Here is a 25,914-nt window from a genome sequence, read left to right as displayed (position 1 = left end):
CCATCGAAAAAGCACGTTGGCCTTTGAATCTTCCCAGGAAGAGTGGATGATCACACAATTCTTAAGGTAAATCACAATTAAATGAAGATTATTTATTTATTGGGACTTTTCTTGTCATTCGCTTCCTTTATACAGTAGTGTAAATAGCATCAAACAGAATGAAAAGTTTGTTAAATGCAGCCATAAATAATTATAATAAATATCCATCAAGTAACTTCACAGCACATGTGTTTAACAGCAAAGGATTGGCTCTGTTTGGACCTTTATGTGCTATCTGTGAGACACAATTCTGTTAGCAGCTGACATTTAAAAATGGTTAAGATGGTAAATTTCATGTTATGCGTGTTTTGCCTACTGCCTGCTCAGTTGCTCAGTCCTGTCAAACTCTTTGTGACCCTATGAACTATAGCCCACCAGGCTCCTCTGTCCATGGGATTTTCCCTGCAAGAATACTGAAGTGGGTTGTTATTTCTTCCTCCAGGGGCTCTTACTGACCCAGGGATCAAACCCTTGTCTCCTGCATTGCAGGCTTATTCTTTATTGCTGAGCCACTGGGGAAGCCCATGTGTTTTTTACCACAATATTTTTTTTTTAAAGGTTTTTTAAGGCTATGATATCCCTGAGGCAAGTGAATTCCTACCTTAACTGATATAAAACAACAACCAAACATGCTTATATAAATTTGTGATGGACGCGAAAACTCTTAATATACTTACTAGATGGGTGCTAAACATCTAATGCATTTAATATGCCTGCTTCTTTCAGAAAACATTCTCTCATTTGATGTTAAGTGTATGTCCAAACTCTGATATTGCTTGTCATTTAATTTACAGACAGAATTTTTAAAATTCCTTTTTAGGGAATTCCCTGGTGGCCCAGTGGTTAGGACTGCGCTCTCACTGCCACCAGCCCATATTCATTCCCTGGTTGAGGAACTAAAAATCCTGTAAGTCTCACAGCATGGCCAAAAAATAAATACAATTAAAATTCCTTTTTATAGGGTTTTCAAAAATGTTTTAGATGTGTTCATAAAAATGAGTGTTAAGAAAATTAGCATATAAAAAAGCTTCAAGGCAAAAATACTGAATTTATAAACTATTACAAATATAGACTTTTAAAAATATGGATTAATGATCCATGCTGAGTTTCAGTAAATAGGCATGAATTTAGAAGCCTGCCTCCCAATGGGCTCAAGTGGTAAAGAATCCTTCTGCCAATGCAAGAGACACAGTTTCTATCCCTGGGTGGGGAAGATCCCCTGGAGAAGGGAATGGCTACCCACTCCAGTATTCTTACCTAGAGAATCCCATGGACAAAAGGGCCTGGTGGGCTACAGTCCATGGGTCACAGACTCGGACATGACTGAGCGCGCACACACTTAAGAATGGGTGATGGCATGACCCTCCTCAAACACTCCTGTTTGTTTGCCATAACATATTCAGAGATGTATTCTGTGAGCATCACACATAAAGAATATGTCATTTCATGTTAAGGTAAAAAATGAGGCTGTCTTCTGAATACTTCACAAACACCCATTGTCACAAGAGAGAAAAGTAACAGGTGTGGTCATCTGAGCAAAAGGAGAGATGATTCAATCTATATTCAGGCCACACTGAGATATTATTCCTCAAACACTCAAGAAGTAAAAGGGGCAGTGAAGACAAATCCCTCTCCCCTCTCCAGCCTTCCACCCTCCCTCCAGTTGGCAGAAGCTGCTGGCAAAGCAGAACCAGCTTTGCAGCGTTTCCACCCACATCACAAAACTAAGAATTGAAGGGCTCTTGGTGTTCAGCTAAGTTGTGTCTGACTCTGTGACCCCATGCACTGCAGCATGTAGGCTTCCCTGTCCTTCACTATCTCCCAGAGTTTGCTCGAACTCATATCCATTGAGTCGGTGATGCCATCCAACCATCTCATCCTCTGTCTTCCCTTTCTCCCCTGCCCTTAATCTTTCCCAGCATCAGGGTCTTTTCCAATGAGTCAGCTCTTCTCTTCAGGTGGCCAAAGTATTGGAGCCTCACCTTCAGCATCTGTCCTTCCAATGAATATTCAAGCTTGATTTCCTTTAGGATAGACTGGTTTGATCTTGTTGCAGTCCAAGGAACTCTCAAGGGCCTTCTTCAGCACCACAATTTGAAAGCATCAGATGGCACTCAGCCTTCTTTATGGTCCAACTCTCACATCTGTGCATGAATCCTGGAAAAACCATAGCTTTGACTATAAGGATCTTGGTCTGCAAAGTGATGTCTCTGCTTTTTTATATGCTGTCAAGGTTTATCATAGGTTTCCTTCCAAGGAGCAAGCGTCTTAATTTTGTGGCTGTGGTCACCATCTGTACTGATTTTGGAGCCCAAGAAAATAAAGTGTGTCACTGTTTTCATTGTTTCCCCATTTAATGCCATGAAGTGATGGGATCGGATGCTATGATCTTACTTTTTGAATGTTGAGTTTTGCTTCAGCTTTTTTCACTCTCCTCTTTCATCGAAGGGTAGGTGCAACCAGCAGAATAAAGGTCCCCAAAGATGTCCACATCCTAACCACCAGGACTTGTGAATGTCACCTTAGGTTGTAAATTTGCAGGAAAGATTATGTTAAGGCCCCTGAGACGGGGATGACCCTGGATTCCCTGGGGGCAACAGTGTCATCACAGGGTCTTTATAAGAGGGAGGGGGAGAGTCAGAGGCAGAGAGAGACAGAAGATGATGCGCTGCTGGCTGTGAGGATGGAGGGAAGGGCCGACCATGAGCCAGGGATGCGGTACCTCTAGAAGCTGGAAATGCAGGAGCCAGTGCTCCCCTGTAGCCTCTGGAGGGACCAGCCCTGCTGGCGCTTTGAATTTGGACTTCTGACCTCCAGAACCATGATAAGAATAAACTGGTTGTTTTAAGTCACTGACTGTGGTAATTTGTTACAGCAGCAACAGGTAACTCATAGCATGGGTCTGAAGGAGAGACAGAAGCTTAGTAAGTGGCACAAATAACTCTTCTTCCAAGTTTATCTTTCCAGAGGTAGTTTTGAACCTTCCATGTGCTCCTTCAACCTGGCTCTGCTAATGTTACAGTATCTCTCAGAGTCATGGGACCAGTGTGCAGAGAACATCTCTGCATATTTGTTTTTGAAATGTAGCAGTTTTTGCAGAGATGATTTGATGTTCTGACTAGAAATATTATCCGTAAGTATCCATTATAAGTATCCATAGTTGATTTCTGCATTCCTCATGGAGGCATGTATTAATATTAACCACAACATAAGGGGAAAGGGGAGCATTTAAAAGCTATTCTGAAATATTTTAGTAATACAGTGGGGAAGGAAGTGGCAACCCACTCCAGTATTCTTGCCTGGAGAATCCCATGGACAGAGGAGCCTGGTGGGTCATAGGCCATGGGGTCACAAAGAGTTAGACATGATTGAGCATGGAATCATACAGCATAGGCAGGGAATAATGTTTTGGATACTTATGTATCTCCTGCTAAGCTCTATTAAATCCTACACACTTACCACATATTCTATTAGATTTTTTTTTTTTTTGCCACACCCTGTAATTTGCAAGATCTTAGTTCCCTGACCAATGACTGAATCCCAGCCCTCGGCAGTGAAAGCACAGAGTCCTAACCACTGGACCACCAGGGAACTCCTATCAGCTTTCTTGAAAGAAAGAAAACATTGCAGATAGAGTTCAGATGCCCTGTGTATTACCTCTCAGACCCAATTACCCTCCGTTTCTTCCCAGGAAAAATCATCATCACAAGTTTGGTGTTTATTATTGCCATGCCATACACATAGATCCATTCACTACATATAACATTTTCAAATTTCATTAAAATACAATTATACTGAACTTCCTTGGTGGCCCAGTGGCTAAGACTCTGCACTCCCAATGCAGGAGGCCTGGGTTCAATTCCTGGTTGGGGAACTAAGATCCCACAGGTTGCAAATAAGAGTTCACATGCCACAACTAAAGAGCCTGTATGCCACAACGAAGATTGGAGATCCCTCATGCTGCAGTTAAAACCCAGTGCAGCCAAGTACATTTTTAAAAGTCATTATATTATACATACTCTGCAACTTGACTTTTACATTCTTCAAAAACTGCTTAATGTTGATAAATTACAGTATATGAGTTTAATTATAATGTTTAGTTCAATTTTTTAAAGTGCCAAAAGAAATGAAAGCAATTATAATAAATGATCAGAAAAATAAATCCATCAGTACAGACAACAGAGTAAAAGACAGAAAGGAAAAAAGTGTCAGAATAAGGGAAATGACAAAACATATTAGGAGAATTAAAGCCAATAACATCTATTATAGCAGTGATTGGCATAAATATTCCACTACGAGAAGAATCTTAGAACAAATTACAATTTTATGCTAAAATTTAAGGACATGGGATTTTAAAAGTGGAAATTAAAGGAAGTGAAAAATTAACAGATTAATTTTGTCTAAAAGGCAGGGGGGTGCTATTAATTAAAGCATACAAAGAGATCACTTCAACACGATAAAGGGTATAATTCACAGTGAAGACCTGTCATGAATTATCTACCCCAAGTAAAAGAAAACAAACAAACAAACAAAAAAACAGGATGAAAATGAAGAAGAAGAAAAACAACAGAAAATAAATACCAAGGGAAATTAAGCACAATAGCAATAGGTCACAGTAAGTTAATTATCTTGAGCTCCTGATCTTTGAATCGACAATAAGGATAATTAAGGATAAGCAGTATTTCTCTAAGTGTCTCTGAAAAAGAAGGAGCATCAGTGAAACCAACTGGTGTGTGAGTTAAAAATGCACATTACTGGGCTCCAACTCCCACTTATTAAACCTGAAACTCCTGACAAGAAATTTGAGAAACATTGATTAACAGGGTTGATGTAATAAAGATGCCAGGATCCAAATAATAAAAACTGAATACAACTCCTCAAGATCTATTAAATACTTTTACAAGTTGGCCACATAGTAAGGCACACAGCATGCTTCAATAAGTATTGGAAATTCAAAGGAGTAGACATGGGGAGAGGGGCATTGGGAGTGGAAGGGATGTTCAAGAAGGAGGGGATATATGTATACCTACATATATATGGAGCGGTGAGCGGCAGCTACGTGGTGCTGGAGCAGCGAGCAGCTGAGAGGAGATACCCCACATCCAAGGTAAGGAGCAGTGGCTGCGCTTTGCTGGAGCAGCATGAAGAGATACCCCATGTCCCAGGTAAGGGAAACCCCAGTAAGATGGTAGACGCTAAGAGAGGGCATCAGAGGGCAGACAAATTGAAACCACAATCACAGAAAACTAACCAATCTAATCACATGGACCACAGCCTTGTCTAATTCAATGAAACTAAGCCATGCCGTGTAGGGCCACCCGAGACGGACGGGTCATGGTGGAGAGTTCTGACAAAATGTGGTCCACTGGAGAAGGGGATGGCAAACCACTTCAGTATTCTTGCCTTGAGAACCCCATGAACAGTATGAAAAGGGAAAAATATAGGACACTGAAAGATGAACTCCCCAGGTCAGTAGGTGCCCAATATGCTACTTGAGAGCAGTGGAGAAATAACTCCAGAAAGAATGAAGAGAGGGAGCCAAAGCAAAAACAACACCCAGTTGTGGATGTGACTGGTGATAGAAGCAAGGTCCAATGCTGTAAAGAGCAATATGGCATAGGAACCTGGAATCCATGAATCAAGGCAAATTGGAAGTGGTCAAACAGGAGATGGCAAGAGTGAACATTGACATTTTAAAATCAGCGAATTAAAATGGACTGGAATGGGTGAATTCAACTCAGATGACCATTATATCTACTACTCTGGGCAGGAATCCCTTAGAAGAAATGGAGTAGCCATCATAGTCAACAAAAGAGTCCGAAATGCAGTATTTGGATGCAATCTCAAAAACAACAGAATGATCTCTGTTCGTTTCCAAGACAAACCATTCAATATCACAGTAATCCAAGTCTATGCCCCGATCAATAACGCTGAAGAAGCTGAAGTTGAACGGTTCTGTGAAGACCTACAAGACCTTTTAGAACTAACACCCAAAAAAGATGTCCTTTTCATTATAGGGGACTGGAATGCAAAAGTAGGAAGTCAAGAAACACCTGGAGTAACAGGCAAATTTGGCCTTGGAGTATCGAATGAAGCAAGGCAAAGGCTAATAGAGTTTTGCCAAGAGAATGCACTGGTCATAGTAAACACCCTCTTCCAACAACACAAGAGAAGACTCTATACAGGGACATCACCAGATGACCAACACTGAAATCAGATTGATTATATTCTTTTCAGCCAAAGATGAAGAAGCTCTATACAGTCAGCAAAAACAAGACCAGGAGCTGACTGTGGTTCAGATCATGAACTCCTTATTACCAAATTCAGACTTAAATTGAAGAAAGTAGGGAAAACCACTAGTCCATTCAGATATGACCTAAATCAAATCCCTTATGATTATACAGTGGAAGTGACAAATAGATGTAAGGGACTAGATCTGAAAGAGTGCCTGATGAACTATGGATGGAGGTTTGTGACACTGTACAGGAGACAGCGATCAAGACCATCCCCAAGAAAAAGAAATGCAAAAAAGCAAAATGGCTGTCTGAGGAGGCCTTACAAATAGCTGTCAAAAGAAGAAAAGTGAAAAGCAAAGGAGAAAAGGAAAGATATACCCATTTGAATGCAGAGTTCCAAATAGCAAGGAGAGATCAGAAAGCCTTCCTCAGTGATCAGTGCAAAGAAATAGAGGAAAACAATAGAATGGTAAAAACTATAGATCTCTTCAAGAAAATTAGAGATACCAAGTGCACATTTCATGCAAAGGTGGGCACAATAAAGGATAGAAATGGCGTGGACCTAATAGAAGCAGAAGATATTAAGAAGAGATGGCAAGAATACACAGAAGAACTGTACAAAAAAAAAAAATCTTCACGACCCAGCTAATCATGATGGTGTGATCAGTCACCTGGAGAAGGCAATGGCACCCCACTCCAGTACTCTTGCCTGGAAAATCCCATGGACAGAGGAGCCTGGTTAGGCTGCAGTCCATAGGGTTGCTGACGGTCAGACACGACTGAGCGACTTCACTTTCACTCTTCACTTTCATGCATTGGAGAAGGAAATGGCAACCCACTCCAGTGTTCTTGCCTGGAGAATCCCAGGGACAGGGGAGCCTAGTGGGCTGCCGTCTATGGGGTCGCACAGAGTCAGACATGACTTAGCAGCAGCAGTGATCACTCACCTAGAGCCAGACATCCTGGAATGTGAAGTCAAGTGGGCCTTAGGAAGCATTACTATGAACAAAGCCAGTGGAGGTGATGGAATTCCAGTTGAGCTATTTGAAATCCTACAAGATGATGCTGTGAAAGTGCTGCACTCAATATGCCAGCAAATTTGGAAAACTCAGCAGTGGCCACAGGACTGGAAAAGGTCAGTTTTCATTCCAATCCCAAAGAAAGGCAATGCCAAAGAATGCTCAATCTACCGCACAACTGCACTCATCTCACAGGCTAGTAAAGTCATGCTCAAAATTCTCCAAGCCAGGCTTCAGCAATACATGAACCGTGAAATTCCAGATGTTCAAGTTGGATTTAGAAAACGCAGAGGAAGCAGAGATCAAATTGCCAACATCTGCTGGATCATGGAAAAAGCAAGAGAGTTCCAGAAAAACATCTATTTGTGCTTTACTGACTATGCCAAAGCCTTTGACTGTGTGGATCACAATAAACTGTGGAAAATTCTGAAAGAGATGGGAATATCAGACCACCTGACCTGCCTCCTGAGAAATCTGTATGCAGGTCAGGAAGCAACAGTTAGAACTGGACATGGAACAACAGATTGATTCCAAATATGAAAAGGAGTATGTCAAGGTTGTATATTGTCACCCTGCTTATTTAACATATATGCAGAGTACATTATGAGAAACGCTGGACTGGATGAAGCAGAAGCTGGAATCAAGATTGCTGGGAGAAATATCAATAACCTCAGATATACAGATGACACCACCCTTATGGCAGAAAGTGAAGAAGAACTAAAGGGCCTCTTGATGAAAGTGAAAGAGGAGAGTGAAAAAGGTGGCTTGAAGCTCAACATTCAGAAAACAAAGATCATGGCATCTGGTCCCATCACTTCATGGGAAATAGATGGAAAAACAGTGGAAACAGTGTCAGACTTTGTTTTTTTGGGCTCCAAAATCACTGCAGATGCTGATTGCAGCCATGAAATTAAAAGACGCTTGCTCCTTGGAAGGAAAGTTATGACCAACCTAGACAACATATTAGAAAGCAAAGACATTACTTTGCCAACATAGGTGTGTCTAATCAAGGCTATGGTTTTTCCGGTAGTCATGTATGGATGTGAGAGTTGGACTGTGAAGAAAGCTGAGCGCTGAAGAATTGATGCTTTTGAACTGTGGTGTTGGAGAAGACTCTTGAGAGTCCCTTGGACTACAAGGAGATCCAGCCAGTCCATCCTAAAGGAGATCAGTCTTGAGTGTTCATTGGAGGACTGATGTTGAAGCTGAAACTCCAATACTTTATCCACCTGATGCAAAGAGCTGACTCATTTGAAATGACCCTGATTCTGGGAAAGATAGAGGGCAGAAGGAAAAGGGGATGACAGAGGATAAGATGGTGGGATGGCATCACCAACTCTATGGACATGAGTTTGGGTAAACTCCTGGAGTTGGTAATGGACAGGGAGGCCTGGCATGCTGCCGTCCATGGAGTTGCAAAGGGTTGGACACGACTAAGTGACTGAACTGAACAGCCAATTTACTTCATTGTACAGCAGAAACTAATACAACATTGTAAAGCAATTATACTCCAATAATAAGGAGTAGACACATTCTCAGAGTACAGCATAATAAATAGCTCAAGGTTGTTCACAGGGGCTTCCCTGATGGCTAAGCTGGTAAAAAATCCACCTGCAATGCAGGAGACCAGGGTACGATCTCTGGGTTGGGAAGATCCCCTGGAGAAGGGAACAGCTACCTATTCCTGGATTCTGGCCAGGAGAATTCCATGGGCTGTATAGTCCATGGGATTGCAAAGAGTCAGACACAACTGAGCAACTTTTACTTTCACTTTCATTCACAGAGCCCTTAAACGTATCCATCAACCAAGTCGGGTCTACACAGACCCCAGATGGAGAATCTTTACTTTAGGGATAGGCAATAATATTCACATGATCAGGTCCAAGTTAGGTGGGAGAAGAGCTGACTGGAGATCTCCCTCATAGCTTCCCTTGTTAGTTCCAAGGAAAGGGGAAGAGTCACATGACATTTTAGTGATGTTTTTAAGGGACAATTTGGGAAAAGACAGCTCCCTTGCATCCCTCCTTTCAAATATGACACTGTCCTGGTATAGCCAGCTCAAGTTCAAATCCAGATCCCGCTACTTTCCAGTTGGGTGAATTTGGTTAGGGTACCTTATTTCTGTTTCTCCTTTTCTAATAAGGGGATATGAAAAGTTACTATCTCATGCTATTTTTGGAAGATAAAATGAGAGAACACATACAGGAGTTCGAGTGGTGCTGGGAATATAGTAAGGACCCAATAAATGTTAATGATGAGGGAGATGCATATCCACACTCAGGCAAGTAGATCTCACAGTTGGGACTTTCCCCCCAGGCCAGCAAAGGTCACTTCACCTCGTGTCCCAAGACCTACTTCATTGTATCCTTGACACCTTGGTATCCATAGTCCCCTTCCAACTGATCACTGAAACTCAATAACCCTTGGAGTCGTTTGTTTTTTTCTTATTGTCAAAATGATGCTAACAATACAAAATGAAATGGCAAAGGCAGGAAATCACACATAATCAGACGACCCTAACAAATAAAACTCAATTCATTTCTGCACATCACTGTCTGGCCTTTTCCCCTGTATGTATACATTTTGACTTCACTGGATAGAATTACACATACTACTTTGCATTCTTTCCTTTCACCCTGCATCCAAAATATTTTCTTTTTTTTTTACTTGAATATTTATTTTTATTTAAACTTATTTTTAATTGGAGGATAATTGCTTTACATTATTGTGTTGGCTTCTGCCTCATATCAACATGGATCAGCCATAGGTGTACATATGTCCCCTCCTTCTTGAACCTTCTTCCCACCCCTCTAGGTTGTCATAGAGCACTGGATTTGAGCTCCCAACATCATTTAGTAAATTCCCGCTATCTAATTTTACGGGATTGGGGGTGGGAGGAGACGGGGACGACAGAGAATGAGATGGCTGGATGGCATCACCAACTCGATGGACGTGAGTTTGAGTGAACTCCAGGAGTTGGTGATAGACAGGGAGGCCTGGCATGCTGTGATTCATGGGGTCGCAAAGAGTTGGACACGACGGAGCGACTGAACTGAACTGAACTGAATGTATATGTTTCAATGCTACTCTCTCAATTCGTCCCACCCTCTCCTTCCACTCATATGTCCAAAGTCTGTTTTCTATGTCTGTGTCTCTATTGTTGTCCTGCAGATAGGTTCATCAGTACCATTTTTCTAGATTGCATATATATGCGTTAATATATGATATTTGTTTTTCTGACTTACTTCACTCTGTATAGTAGGCTCCAGGTTGATCCACCTTATTAGAACTGAGTCAAATGTGTTCCTTTTTATGGCTGAGTAATATTCCATTGTGTATATGTAGCATAACTTCTTTATCCATTCCTCTGTTGATGGACATCTAGGTGAGTTCTATGGCTTAGTTATTGTAAATAGTGCTGCAATGAACATTGAGGTACATGTGTCCTTTTCAACTATGGTAGCATTTTCTATCTTTGCATACACTCTGCATTGCTACAGTAGTATGTGAGACAAGTCAGGACCTAGCTAAGTGACCAAGAAAGGCAAAATGATTAAACAAAATATTAAAACAGATTATTGAAACAAAAGTTGAAACAGAATATCCTTTGTTTGAACAACTAAATTAATATGGTAATTCTCAGCAAATTCCCAATCCATTCACTGATCTTTTCCAAGAGGGTGGCAGTTGTTGGGCATAGTTCAATGGCAATTTCTCCCCCTTATAAGGTCCCTTCTCAGATCTGGACTTCAGTGCTTTAATTCAAGAATGAGGACTAAGACTACTTCACAAACAGTACATCAGAGGGGCAAAGTCTGAACATACCTACAGGGTAGAGTGCTAAACAGTACATCACAAGACAGCAAGCAAGCTCTAAAATCCAACAAGGTGGCTGCTCTGGTAGAAAGTTTTCCCACAATCAATTATTTTATAGGTTTTCTGACTATTGTGAGTTTTCTGGTGTGTGACAAGGGAGGAGCTCTGGCTGAAGGCTTTTCCACATTCATTACAGAGATATGGCTTCTCTCCAGTGTGGGTTCTCTCATGTCGAACCAGGGAAGACCTCTGGCTGAAGGCCCTTCCACACTGATTACACTCATAGGGGTTCTTGCCAGTGTGAGTCCGTTCATGTTGGTTGAGAGATGAACGGTCACTGAAGGCTTTTCCACATTTATTACACTCATAGGGCTTCTCGCCTGTGTGCGTTCTCTTGTGCAAGGTCAGGTAAGAACTCTGGCAGAAGGATTTCCCACAGTCTTCACATTGATAGGGCTTTTCCCCTGTGTGGATCCTCTGATGTTGGGTAAGAGATGAAATCCTGTTGAAGGCTTTCCCACATTCATGGCATGCATAAGGCTTTTCTCCAGTATGAGTTCTCAAATGCCGAGTGAGGGTTGAGCTGTGTGTAAAGGCTCTCCCACATTCCTGACACTCAAATGGTCTCTCTCCTGTATGGATTCTCTGATGCTCACTCAGGGAATGCCTCCGGTTAAATACTTTCCCACAATGGTGACATGCATAGGGTTTCTCCACTGTATTGATTCTGTTTTGTATGGTAATTGCCATACCATGATTAAATGATTTCCCACTTTCTGCATATGCAGAAATTCTCTCCCCCATTTGAGTTCTTTCATGTGGAATAAGGTGAAAATTTTGGCTGAGATCCTTTCCACATTTAATACTTTCACAAGGTCTCTGGTCTGGATAGCCCATCTGATGATGGTTTAAGAATGGATCAGATACCAAACTCTCAATAGCTAAGTCATAGTCATAAAAATGTCTTCCTATAGAATCTCGTGATAAAACAAGGTCTGAACTCAGGTTACAGTTTTCCCCAAATTCATACCAGTCAATAGCCTTCTCTTGACAAAATACTTCTCTCTGGGGGTACCCCATTTGCCTCAAAAGCCTCTGGGAGTCTTTACAGTTCCCCTCAAATTCAGCATAACCCCAGTCCTCTCTGGGGAGCTTTGTAATATTCATATCCCCAAGTGGTTCTTCTTCCAAAACCACCTTCTTGTGAACTGACTGTTGGCTTCTCAATTTAGTCTCCCAATCTGAAACAAATTGAAGGTTGGGTGGGGGACAGGGAGAAGAAAGTTCTAACTTAAGAATAGTAAGACAAAATTATTTTCAACAACAACAAAAAAAGCATTTCCAACATATACAAAGGACTTGTGGATTCATGTTCAAACAGCAGCTTTTAACATGGAGGAAGGCAAGGTTAAGGAAAGATGGATCAGAATGCTGGTGGAGCAAAAAGTAAATGTGGAAAGAAAGGGGAATAAGATTGCAGATGGAATAAGACAGACATCTGGCAAAAAGCACATGAAAAGATGCTCAACATTGTGAATTCTCTGGCAGTTCAATGGTTTGGACTTAATGCTCTCACTGCCAAAGGCCTGGGTACAATCTCTGGTCAGGGAACTAAGATCTTGCAAGTTGTGCAGCACGCAACCCCCCAAAAAATTATGCTCAACATCACTAATTATTAGAGAAATGCAAATCAAAACTATGATGAGGTACCAGCTCACATCAGTCAGAATGGCCATCGTCAAAAAATCTACAGATAATAAATGCTGGAGAGAGTGTGAAGAAACGGGAACCCTCCTACACTGTTGGTGGGAATGTAAATTGGTGCATCTTCTATGGAGAACAGGGCTTCCCTGGTGGCTCAGACAGTAAAGTGTCTGCCTGCAAAGTGGAGACCCGGGTTTGATCTCTGGGTAGGGAAGATCCCCTGGAGAAGGAAATGGCAACCCACTCCAGTACTCTTGCCTGGAATATTTCATGGACAGAGAAGCCTTGTTAGCTACAGTCCATGGGGCTGCAAAGAGTCAGACAAGACTGAGCAACTTCACTTCATTTCACTATGGAGAACAATAAGGAGGTTCCTTAAACAACTGAAAATAGAGCTACCATATGATCCAGCAATCCCATTCCTGGGCATACACCTGGAGAAAACCATAGTTTGAAAAGATACATGCATCCCAATGTTCATAGCAGCACTATTCACAATATCCAAGATATACAAACAACCTAAATTGTTCATTGACAGATGAATAGATAAAGATGCTGTACATATATACACTGGAATATCACTCAGCCATAAAAAAGGATGAAATAATGCCATTTGTAGCCATGTGGATGAACTTGAAGATTCATACTGAGTGAAGTAAGTCAGAGAAGGACAAACATATGATATAGTTCTTATGTGCAATCTAAAAAAAATGGTAGAAATGAAATTATTTACAAAACAGAAATAGAGTCACAGATGTAAAAAACAAGCTTATGGTTATGGGGGAAAGGGGTGGAGGAGGGATAAATTGAGGGATTGGGATTGACATATATACAATACTATAAATTGAGGGATTGGGATTGACATATACACAATACTATATATAAAACAGATAACTAACAAAGACCTACTGTATGGCACCGGGAACACTACTCAATATTCTATAATAACCTATATGGGAAATGAATCTGAAAAAGAATAGATACATGTATATGTATAACTGAAACACTTTGCTGTACACCTGAAGCTAACACAAAACATTATACATAAACTAGACTCCAATAATTTTTTTTTTTAAATCAGAGTGAGGAGAAAAAAGAATGGCAGAGGGAAAGAATTATCAAGAAAGCAGAGAGGGAAGAGATGAAACAGGAAACACAGGTAAAATGGCTTCTAGAAGGAAAAGGGATATTTTTCTCTGCACCTAAAGAGGGTTAGTGGAAGCTGGTTCATGGCAGAAGGTTGCTGAGGGATAAACTAAAGGCACATGGGAAGAAACAGCCAAGGACCTCAGCCTTCTCCTTAGACAATTAGGACCTCTGTGGAGGGACCTCTGACCAGGAGTCCGCACACGCTGTCCCTACCCCAGTGGGCCATATCTGCCTGCTTCTCACCTGAACGTGAAGTTCGCAGAGTTCCTTTCCCCGCCATCCACATGGCTTCTCCTTGCTCCAGGTGGAAAGATACCACTGGTTGAAAGAGTGAATATGCCATCCACAGAGAAAGAATGGTGACTTGAGAAGCTGATGCTAGGCATATGGTGCCATCCTCAAAGCCTGAATTGGGTCTCTGGTTCCTCAAGGCTTCTGAAAGAGACACAGGAGAGGTAACACAAAGACCAAGCTAAAGGTTTTATTTTCCTAATTTAAAAAATGATCATACACTTCCTCAGAGATCCAAATGGCCCAGTAAACACAAGAGATACTCAATATCACTAGTCATTAGGAAAACACAAATCAAAACCACAGTGGATACCACTTTATACCTATTAAAATGTCCATAAATGTTTTAAGGGCTTTCCAGGTGGCACTAGTAGAACAAGAGACATTATCGACGCCTCAGCTAAGATGCATTTCTACAGTGGTGCGGGCTGCCATTTACTGAAGGAATCAGATCACTTGCTGTACAGGAAACACCACAAGGGCAGGAACCATGCACGTCTCATTTGCCAGTAAACCCCTACTTCCTAGCATAGTTCTTGATGTGCAGTAGATGCTAAACAAACATGACTTGACCGACACAGAAGGACCAGCTGGTCTTACCCACAGAGGCCAGGTTCCCACAGGTCTCTAGCATCACATCTCTGTAGAGCTTCCTCTGACCAGGGTCCAGCAGCTCCCACTCCTCCATGGAGAAGTCTACGGCCACATCCTTGAAGGTCACCACCTCCTAAAATATCACGATGGGTCAGCTCAAGAATGCCACGCCCAACCAATGTCCAGAGAAAATAAAGTGAAAGTGTTAGTTGCTCAGTCATGTCCAAGTCTTTGCCACTCCATGGACTGCAGCATGCCAGGCTTCCCTGCCCTACTGCTGCTAAGTCACTTCAGTCGTGTCCGACTCTGTGCGACCCCATAGACGGCAGCCAACCAGGCTCCTCCGTCCATGGGATTTTCCAGGCAAGAGTACTGGAGTGGCTTGCCATTGCCTTCTCTGTTCCCTGCCCTATTTCACCACAATTTAACAAAATACATATGTGTGCATTTTAAAGAGGATGGCGCCTTGGGGCACCCCTCCCTGCTCTATGGGAGAAACTTCAGGGTCTTCAGAGATGCTTAGAGCCCAGGAAGGAGGCACAGTCCTCCTGAAGGGATAAGGGACCTCCTCCTTACACATAAGAGCCACTTGAATGCCTACACCCACTCATGACAAATTCTCCTCCTTTCCCAAAAGGCAAGGGCACTCCATGTCTGACAGGTGTGTTCCCTCTGGACACACTGGGTGCCTTTCAAGGGAGAGGAAGTTCCACTCACCTGGGGCCAGGGGAGCAGGCACTCAGTAGCCATCCTGTCCTCCCTCCTGGGCAAAAGCAGGTTCCTGGGCAGGCAGGGCTGGGAGAGGAAAAATGCAGAGTGAAGACTGGATCTGGCCTGTCCTGGACCCCAGTGTCCTCTCCACCACTTGAGGTCACACATGCACACAGAGGAGAGTCATGGAAGCCAGTGATGTGGACAGAATGAAGGGACAAAGTAGGTGATCAAACATTAATCCCACTTGGGGATTGGAAGTACAAAAACATGGGAGACCGCTGTAGGTTAATGATTACTCAAGAAAGCAGGTTTGTTTAACTACTAAACCAAGTAGGCCTTCTTGACAACAAAACCATGTAACCAGAAGCACGAGACATGCCCCAAAATAATAAAACGATGGTGGCATGAGCCCCACATTCTGCCCAGTGAGCTCAGTAAGTTAATGATCCCTACGACATGCTCTCTGCACACATGGAAAAACAATCATTTGTGGACCCAGCTGGACCACACAGGGACAAGAAAACTCCCCTGCTCAACCTGGAGGAGTAGATGCTGATGATGCAAGCATGACGGCTACTCAAGAAAGACAGTCTTCTTCCCCTCCCCATTTTAAAACTGCAGCCCACTAAGTTCTCATAGCATTTTTCATGTGCCTGCTTGTAAGCCTCACAAGCAATTTATTCTAATAAATCACTTATCTATCACTTTGCTCTTGCTGAATTCTTCTCTGCACTGAAACATTATCTTTCAGTGATACCGGAGGTCTTCAGAGCCCCCCTGAAATGACACCAATCGGTTTCACCAGGACAAGCCAGGGGTCTTAATGGCTCCATTTTCTGTGGGTTTTATTTGTTTTCTTGGCTGTGCTGTGTGGCACACAGCATGTGGGATCCTAGTCCCCTGACCAGGGATCCAAACCCTGGCCCCTGCAGTGGAAACTCAGAATCCTAACCACTGGACCACCAGGGAAGTCCCAGTGGCTCCATTTCCTGGATGAAGATACCAGAAGATACCAGGTCTTGGAGGCACACAAGTTCTACAGTTAAACACTCTGTACTAGCGTCCCAGGGTGCTGTGACAAATGACTACACAATTGGGAGGCTTAAAACATCACAAACTTATTTTCTTCCAGGGAGGTGAGAAGTCAGAGATTCAGGTGTGGCAGGACCCATCCCCTCCAAAGGCTCCGGGTGAGGGTCCTTCCTTCCTGCAAGAGATGTAAGAGACATGGGTTCGATACCTGGGTCGGGAAAACCCCCTGGAGGAGGGCATGGAAACCCATTTCAGTATTCTTGCCTGGAGAATCCAATGGGCAGAGGAGCCTGGTGAGCTATGACCCATAGGGTCGCAAAAAGTCAGACAGGACTGAAGTGACTTAGCATGCATACGCATACTTCAATTAAAAAATAAATTAAAAAAGACAATAATGAGTGTTGCCAAGGATGGGAGACTCTCATGCATTGCTAGTGGGAATGGAAAATGGTGTAGCCACTGTGAAAAACAACTACTGCAATTACTGAGGCCCACACTTTACAGCCCATGTTCCACAACAAGAGAAGCCACCGTAATGATAAGCCTGTGCACCGCAACTACAGACAGCCCACATACAGCAATGAAGACTCACCACAGCCAAAAATAAGTAAGTAAATCAATCAGTTCAGTTCAGTCGCTCAGTCGTGTCTGACTCTCCGCGACCCCATGAATCACAGCACACCAGGCCTCCCTGTCCCTCACCAACTCCCAGAGTTCACTCAAACTCATGTCCACAGAGTCGGTGATGCCATGCAGCCATCTCATTCTCTGTCGTCCCCTTCTCCTCCCGCCCCCAACCTTTCCCAGCATCAGAGTCTTTTCAGTGAGTCAACTCTTCGCATGAGGTGGCCAAAGTATTGCAGTTTCAGACAACCAGGATTGATCTCCTTTAGAATGGACTGGTTGGATCTCCCTGCGGTCCAAGGGACTCTCAAGAGTCTTCTCCAGCACCACAGTTCAAAAGCATCAATTCTTCGGCAATCAGCTTTCTTCACAGTCCAACTTTCACATCCATACATGACCATGGGAAAAACCATAGCCTTGACTAGATGGACCTTTGTTGGCAAAGTAATGTCTCTGCTTTTTAATATACTATCAAGGTACAAGTTTTAAAAATAGAAAAGTTTAAAAATCTAAAAATGGTGGCAGCTTTCACAAGATCCATGAGGGACCAGAGGGGATGTGATGCAAATTCTTTTCCTGAGAGCTGGCTCTGACCCCCTCCACGTGGCGGGTGGGAGCTATGGGTGCAGGATACCATGCTGAGCCATGCCTCATGGTGGCGTCAGGTGATGGGACACATGATACTTTACCCTGGAAAAACATCTGCTGATGGGTGCCCCTGTGGGACACACAATACTTAACCTGGGGAAACACACCTGCTCATGATAAGACTGGCATGGGCTCAATCATGTCCTCTAAGTCTTGACCCCCAGTAGCTGTGAATGGGACCTTATCTATAGATAGGATCTTTGCAGAGGTAATTAGTTAAGATGAGGTCATATACAGAAATCAGATTAATTATATTCTTTGCAGCTAAAGATACAGAAGCTCTATACAGTCAGCAAAAACAAGACTGGGGGCTGACTGTGGCTCAGATCATGAACTCCTTATTGCCAAATTCAGACTTAAATTGAAGAAAGTAGGGAAAACCACTAGACCATTCAGGTATTACCTAAATCAAATCCCTTATGATTATACAGTGGAAGTGAAAAATAGATTCAAGGGATTAGATCTGATAGATAAGAGTGCCTGAAGAACTATGGATGGAGGTTCATGACATTTTACAGGAGGCAGGGATCAAGACCATCCCCAAGAAAAAGAAATGCAAAAAGGCAAAATGGTTGTCTGAGGAGGCCTTACAAGTAGCTGCGAAAAGAAGGGAAGCAAAAGGTAAAGGAGAAAAGGAAAGATATACCCATTTGAAATGCAGAGTTCCAAAGAATAGCAAGGAGAGATAAGAAAGCCTTCCTCAGTGATCAAGGCAAAGAAATAGAGGAAAACAATAGAATAGGGAAGACTATAGGTCTCTTCAAGAAAATTAGAGATACCAAGGGAACATTTCATGCAAAGATGGGCACAATAAAGGACAGACATGGTATGGACCTAACAGAAGCAGAAGATATTAAGAAGAGGTGGCAACAATACACAGAAAAAGTATACAAAAAAGATCTTAATGAGCCAGATAAACACCATGGTGTGATCACCCACCTAGAGCCAGACATCCTGGAATGCAAAGTCAAGTGGGCCTTAGGAAGCATCACTATGAACAAAGCTAGTGGAGGTGATGGAATTCCAGCTGAGCTATTTCAAATCCTAAAAGATGATACTGTGAAAGTGCTGCACTCAATATGCCAGCAAATTTGGAAAACTCAACAGTGGTCACAGGACTGGAAAAGTCAGTTTTCATTCCAATCCCAAAGAATGCTCAGACTACTGCACAATTGCACTCATCTCACATGCTAGTAAAGTAATGCTCAAAATTCTTCAAGCCAGGCTTCAACGGTACATGAACCGTGAACTTCCAGATGTTCAAGTTGGATTTAGAAAAGGCAGAGGAACCAGAAATCAAATTGCCAACATCCGTTGGATCATCGAAAAAGCAAGAGAGTTCCAGAAAAACATCTACTTCTGCTTTATTAACTATGCCAAAGCCTTTGACTGTGTGGATCACAACAAACTGTGGAAAATTCTTAAAGAGATGGGAATACCAGACCACCTGACCTGACTCCTGAGAAATCTGTATGCAGGTCAAGAAGCAACAGTTAGAACTGGACATAAAACAACAGACTGGTTCCAAATAGGAAAAGGAGTACATCAAGGCTGTATATCGTCACCATATGTATTTAACTTTTGTGCAGAGTACATCAGAAGAAATGCTGGGCTGGATGAAGCACAAGCTGGAATCAAGATTGCTGGGAGAAATATCAATAACCTCAGATGTGTAGATGACACCACCCCTATGGCTGAAAGTGAAGAAGAACTAAAGAGCCTCTTGATGAAAGTGAAAGAGGAGAGTGAAAAAATTGGCTTAAAGCTCAACATTCAGAAAACTAAGATCATGGCACTGGATTCTATCACTTCATGGCAAATAGATGGGGAAACAATGGAAACAGTGACAGACTATTTTTGGGGGCTCCAAAATCACTGTAGATGGTGACTACAGCCATGAAATTAAAAGATTTTTGCTCCTTGGAAGAAAAGTTATGATCAATTTAGACAGCATATTAAAAAGTAGAGATATTACTTTGCCAACTAAGGTCCATCTAGTCAAAGCTTTGGTTTTTCCAATAGTCATGTATGGATGTGAGAGTTGGACTATACAGAAAGCTGAGCGCCGAAGAATTGATGCTTTTGAACTGTAGTGTTGGAGAAGACTCTTGAGAGTCCCTTGGACAGGAAGGAGATCCAATCAGTCCATCCTAAAGGAAATCAGTCCTGAATATTCATTGGAAGGACTGATGCTGAAGCTGAAACTCCAATCCTTTGGCCACCTGATGCAAAGAATTGACTCATTTGAAAAGATCCTGATGCTGGGAATGATTGAAGGTGAAAGGAGAATAGGACAACAGAGGATGAGATGGTTGGATGGCATCACTGACTCAATGGACATGAGTCTGAGTAAGCTCCAGGAGCTGGTGATGGACAGGGAGGCCTGGCATGCTGCAGTCCATGGGGTCTCAAACAGTTGGACATGATTGAGTGACTGAGCTGAACTGAGGTCATATTGGGATAGAGAGTGTCCTAATGCAATATGACTGGTGTCTTTAAAAAAGACACACAGACTTCCCTAGTGGTCCGGTGATTAAGACTCTGTGCTCCCAGTGCAGGTGGCCCAGGTTCGATCTGGTCAGGGAACTAGATCCCACATGCCACAACTGAGAGTTTAAATGCTGAAACTTCCCTGGTGGTCCAATGGTTGGAAGTCTGCCTGCCAATGCAGGGAACATAGGTTCCATCCCTGGTCCAGGAGGATCCCACATGCCTCAGAGCAACTGAGCCTGAATGCCACAATTGCTGAAGCCCACTCACCCTAGAGCCCATGCTTCACAACAAGAAAAGCCACCACAATGAGAAGCCTGCCTACCACAACGAAGAGTAGCCACCACTCACCACAACTAGAGAAAGCCCATGCATAGCAATGAACACCCAGTGCAGACATTAATAAATAAATAAATAATTTTAATGGGGAAAAAATAGACATGTGGACTTCCCCGGTAATCCAGTGTCTAAGACTCCACACTTCCAATGCAGGGGGCCTGGGTTTGATCCCAGGTCAGGAAACTAGATCCCACATGTGTAATTAAAGATCTTGAATGCGTCAATTAAGACCTAGTGCAGCCAGAAAAATAAAAATATTTTGTAAAAAGAGAGACACACAGGGAGAGGCCATGGGACAAAAGAGGCAGAGACTGGAGTGATGTGGCCACAAGCCAACAGACACCAAGGACTGACGGCCACCATAGGAGGCTGGTAGAGGCTCCCCTGGAGGCTTCAGGGGGACCAGAGCCCTGTGACATCTTGATCTATCTGCTCTCGGGACTTTAAATTGCATCTGATGGTAATGAGTTCAGGACCCCCATCCCTTTCAAGCTCTTTCAACCAATCCACTCCCACACTTGGGTGGTTTAAGGGATTCCCCTTCCCTTGTGGTTGATGTCAGTGACCCCATTTGGCCCTCATTCACCTAGGCCTCTGGCACCTGCCTCAGGGTCTTCCCTTTCAGGGTTCAAACCACTGAAACTCTGTCCTTTCTCCACAAGAAAGGGCTGATGAGGGCTTCCTGGCAGGGAAAAATGCAATCCACCCCAGGGAACAGGGGGCATTGGCAGAATGCTCGGCTGCAACCTCATTCCTGAGCAGGGGTGTCTGGGTATCAGTGGAGTAGACCCTTGATTGGAGAAGGCAATGGCAAGCCACTCCAGTACTCTTGCCTAGAAAATCCCATGGATGGAGCAGCCAGGTAGGCTGCAGTCCATGGGGTCGCTAAGGGTCGGACACAACTGAGCGACTTCACTTTCACTTTTCACTTTCACACATTGGAGAAGGAAATGGCAACCCACTCCAGTGTTCTTGCCGGGAGAATCCCAGGGACAGGGAAGCCTGGTGGGCTTCTGTCTATGGGGTCACACAGAGTCGGACACGACTGAAGTGACTTAGCAGCAGCAGCAGCAGCAGACCCTTGATAGTGTCTCATTGGAACCACAATGCTAAGGCTAAGCCAGGGTCTCTCTTCCTTGACACCTACACTGGGGCTGGATCGTTCTCTGAGGGGCGACCTGGGCGTTGTGGGGTGTGAAGCAGCATCCCTGGTTCCATCCCTTCCATGGCAGGAGCCCCCAGGTCCTGACAACCACAGACGGCCTCAGACACTGCCCAGTAGCACCCCTCCAAGAGGGCAGAACCACCCAAGGTGAGACCTCCCCGCTGGGTTTGCCCAAGCGCCCAATAAGTCTACACGCAGGAGTCTGGGCGTTCGGTTTACTCCATATCCCTGTAACATTAGGCCTCTGAGCGCTCCATTTACCTGACAGCAGAGTTTGCCCCACGGACCTGTCGTCAGGGGTATTTTCACAGGGCAGGTGCTGGACTGTTTCACAGGGTGGGTGCAAGCTGCCCGGCTTCTCTGACTCTCCTTTGCCCCTGCAGTGTGACAGGTGGAGCAAACCCAAGGGTAACCGCCCAGGCCACTCCTCCCGCTCGGGACCCCTCCCCAGCACCCGTCCAGACCCCTGATAGCCTAACTACCCGCACAGGCGCGGGGGCCAGGCTCGGGGGCCGCATCCTGTCTGCGCGGCCCGGGTGAAAGATGCCCGGGTGCTGCGGCCCCAGGTGTGGGCGCAGGTAACCCACAGCGCAAGCCTAGTCTACCCGGGTCCCGCCTTGGAGGAGGCGCTCAGTGCAGCGAGACCCGGGGACCCGTCAGCACCCGACCTGCCCGCGCCCCCCATCGGCGACCCCAGTTAACTCACACCGCCGTTGTCGCCCGGGGACGCGCGCCCACGACGGATTCGGCAGTGCGCTTGCGCACCACGAGGCCATGAACTACAAGACCCAAAAAGCTCCGGGCGCGATCCTGTGTTTCTGTCACCTTGAGGCAGCAGAGTTGAGTCACAGCGCCCTCTCTGGGCGGGCGGTGTCTCCGCAGAATTGAGATACCTCTGCCTCAGAGGACGTCCTCATATCCAGGAGTCGCACACGCGCGCTCCTGGAACAGCTCAGGCGCATGCGCAAATTTCTTCACTAAGGGAGAAAATCGAGTGGCGGTCTAGGGGACTCCCCGCTGCCACTGCAGGGGTCACAGGTTCGATTCCTGGTCGGGGGAATGGGGCCGACATGCCGCGTGGCATGGCCTAAAAAAAATAAGGGCGAAAATTCAGTATATTCAGCACTATTCCTGAAACGTAGATTTGCCAATAAAACAATAATAACATTATTAGCTATTATTCATTGACACATTAGTAAATGTATAGGCCATTATATAGTAAAATTATTGTTTTAATGATTATTTATTAGTAATATTAATATATTGATTTATGTTGTGGTGATGGTGGTTTAGTCACTAAGTTGTGTCTGACTCTTGTGACCCCATGGACTGTAGCCTGCCAGGCTCTTTTGTCCATGGGGTTTTCCAGGCAAGAATACTGGAGTTGCATTTCCTTCTCCAGGGGATCTTCCTGACCCAAGGATCGAACCCAGGTTTCCTGCACTGCAGACAGATTTTTTACCGACTGTGCCACCAGGGAATTCCCTAGATTTAAGTCAATAGTATTCTATTTAATAATAAAACTACCACGGTTAATATATTAATATAAGTTGGTAATATAGTCTTAAAACTTGCAACCTCCAGAATGGTGAAAAGCACATTGTTGGTGAAACCACCAAGTCCATGATCACTTGTTATAGCGTCCTGAATGATCTCAGACAATGTGCTGGACGATTTTTCAGCCCCTTTTTCAGACTGACTTTTCCAGGCTTAGCCCATGACAAGGAAGGTGTGCTGCCTGGATTCCTCCTTCAGGACTGAAGGTCCTATCCTTCCTGCAGCTGGAATGGTGCTGACCAATGTGAAGTGAAAGTTGCTCAGTCGTGTCTGTGACCCCATGGATTATACAGTCCATGGAATTCTCCAAGCCAGAATACTGGAGTGGGTAGTCTTTCCCTTCTCCAGGGAATCTTCCCAACCCAGGGATCGAACCCAGGTCTCCTACATTGCAGGCAAATTCTTTGCCAGTTGACCCACAAGGGAAGCCTTGCTTAGTTAAAAATAATAGGGACTTCCTTGGTAGGCCAGTGGGTGAGAGTTCGTCTTCCAATGCAGGGAATGAAGGTTCAATTCCTGGTTGGGGAGCTAAAAGCCCACATGCCATGGGGCAACTAAGCCCATATGCTTCAACAAAAGATCCTGCATGCTGCAATAAGACCTCGTGAAGCCAAATAAATATTTTAATATATATCATTCTAGATACAAAGATTAAGAGCCATATCATTATCCCTGTGATCCATAGATACTTCATCTGCTGCTAATAAGGCATGTTTATTGAGAAAACTTCTTTTTCTGATTCCCCACTTGGTGTGCAGCTAGAGCTGAGGTTCTGGGTTCATGAAGACCCCTCAGTTATGGAAATTCGTGTGCTGTTTCAACCACATCAGTCATCCACATAGGGAGATGTCCTATCAAACAGGTAGGCACCTGCAGAAACATTGTCTCCAACCACCCAAAAACTTCCAGTAAAATGTCTTGGGCTTGCAGTGTCATATTCTTTAATCTTATACTTATTTTTTTATTCGCTCAGTAAAGACTTCTGCCAACCCATCATTATAATTATTAGGATCTCCTTTTTGTTTGGAATGTTCTCACCACTGCCTAGCTAACCCTACCTAATCCCTAATCAGGAATTCTCTATTTCTGAAATGTCATGGAACACGAATGTGATCAGCTTAACTTAAGAAGCCAAACTCTCAGATAGGAACAGTACACAAGAAGTGCTGCAATGAACTGGGAGCTGTCCAAGTGCTGAAACATGATACAGAATGAGACAGGGTGCCTATTGAAAACTGTTTTGCAGGCGTGCTTTCTAAATCACTTGTTGTGTCCGACTCTTGTGACCCCATGGACTATAGCCCACAGGCTCCTCCGTCCAAGGGATTCTCCAGGCAAGAATGCTGGAGTAGATTGCCATGCTCTCCTTCAGAGGCTCTTCCTGACTCAGGGATCAAACCCATCTCTTATATCTCCTGCATAGGCAGGCGTGTTCTTTACCACTAGTGCCACCAGGGAAGCCCAAGAATTGTTCTACTCTGTAGTAAAATACATCTGGGCTTTCCCAATGGCTCAGTGGTAAAGAATCCACCTGCCAAGTGGGAGACTTGGGTTCTACCCCTGGGTTGGGAAGATCCCCTGGGGGAGGAAACAGCAACCCACTCCAGTATTCTTGCTTGGGAAATCCAATGGACAGAGGACCCTGGCAGGCTACAGCTTGTGGGGTCACCAAAGAGTTGGACATGACTTAGGGACTAAATAACAACAACGAAATGTATCTATGTTCTAAATGGATATTGAGCCCATCAGAAAACTGTTAGGGATGACTTCCCTGGAGGTTCAGTGGTTAAGACTCTGCTTCCAATGCAGGGTGCACGGGTCGATCCCTGGCCAGGGAACTAAGATCCCGCAAGCCACATGGTACAGCCAAAAAGAATTATATATATACAATTATATATAGATATATAATCAAATACATTGAATTTTTAAATCAAAGTTATGTACAGAGATTCACTGAAGGAGATCCAATACCCTCTGCCTAAGAAATGTATCATTTTGGTAATGACCATGTAAATTGTGTTTTCATTCTTTACCTTTCACTCAGCAGATATACAAGGTTTGGAGCAGCTTTTATCAAACCTGACTTCTGACCCTCTTTGGATGCATAACTCTGGGTCAATTCCTTTAGATGATCAATAAAATATTCAAAAGTGCTTGGTTGTACTTTCCAGCTATGAGTAACAGAATAACGAACTCAAACTACCCTTTTAAGGAGGAAATTCTTCATCTCCCTTAACAGGACATGGAAAGACATTGGAGTAGGGGCATGAAGGGAGGAAGGGAGGGGGCATGGAGACAGGTACAAAGGGAAGCAGGTGGAAAGGACCTGGGGTATCTCCAAACCCTTCCCTCTTCACTTTCCTGCTGGGGTCAGACAGCCTCTGCAGCCACAATTGATGGCTGAGGAGCCTGGAGGAAGGCATGGCAACCCACTTCATTATTCTTGCCTGGAGAATTTCCACAGATAGAAGAACCTGGCAGGCTACAGTCCATGGGG

At 44.0% G+C, this 25,914-nt stretch overlaps 1 protein-coding gene across 5 annotated transcripts; it reads right to left on the bottom strand.

The window, feature by feature from the left end:
* Nucleotides 1-40: 40 nt before the first annotated feature.
* Nucleotides 41-22,936, bottom strand: ZNF554 (zinc finger protein 554). Of its 5 annotated transcripts, none has more exons than XM_088838863.1 (6): nucleotides 22,567-22,936; nucleotides 22,122-22,237; nucleotides 15,566-15,643; nucleotides 14,855-14,981; nucleotides 14,207-14,395; nucleotides 41-12,351 (listed from the first exon to the last, which is right to left on the bottom strand). In XM_088838863.1, exons 1-6 carry the CDS (start codon nucleotides 22,634-22,636, stop codon nucleotides 11,168-11,170), a joined length of 1,764 nt encoding a protein of 587 aa, XP_088694989.1. In that variant the 5' UTR covers nucleotides 22,637-22,936; the 3' UTR covers nucleotides 41-11,167. The 5 variants fall into 5 exon arrangements, with proteins under 5 accessions (XP_088694989.1, XP_088694990.1, XP_055287521.2 ...); XM_055431546.2 differs by having other exon boundaries at nucleotides 43-12,351; nucleotides 14,207-14,398; XM_055431548.2 differs by having other exon boundaries at nucleotides 64-2,196; nucleotides 14,207-14,398; nucleotides 22,567-22,931.
* Between the last annotated feature and the right edge of the window lie 2,978 nt (nucleotides 22,937-25,914).

The sequence above is a fragment of the Moschus berezovskii genome, chromosome 8, assembly GCF_049115385.1.
Source record: "Moschus berezovskii isolate FMDL1 chromosome 8, NW_MosBer_1.0, whole genome shotgun sequence".
NCBI lineage: Eukaryota > Metazoa > Chordata > Mammalia > Artiodactyla > Moschidae > Moschus > Moschus berezovskii.
This window is presented reverse-complemented; position numbering and strand designations above follow the sequence as displayed.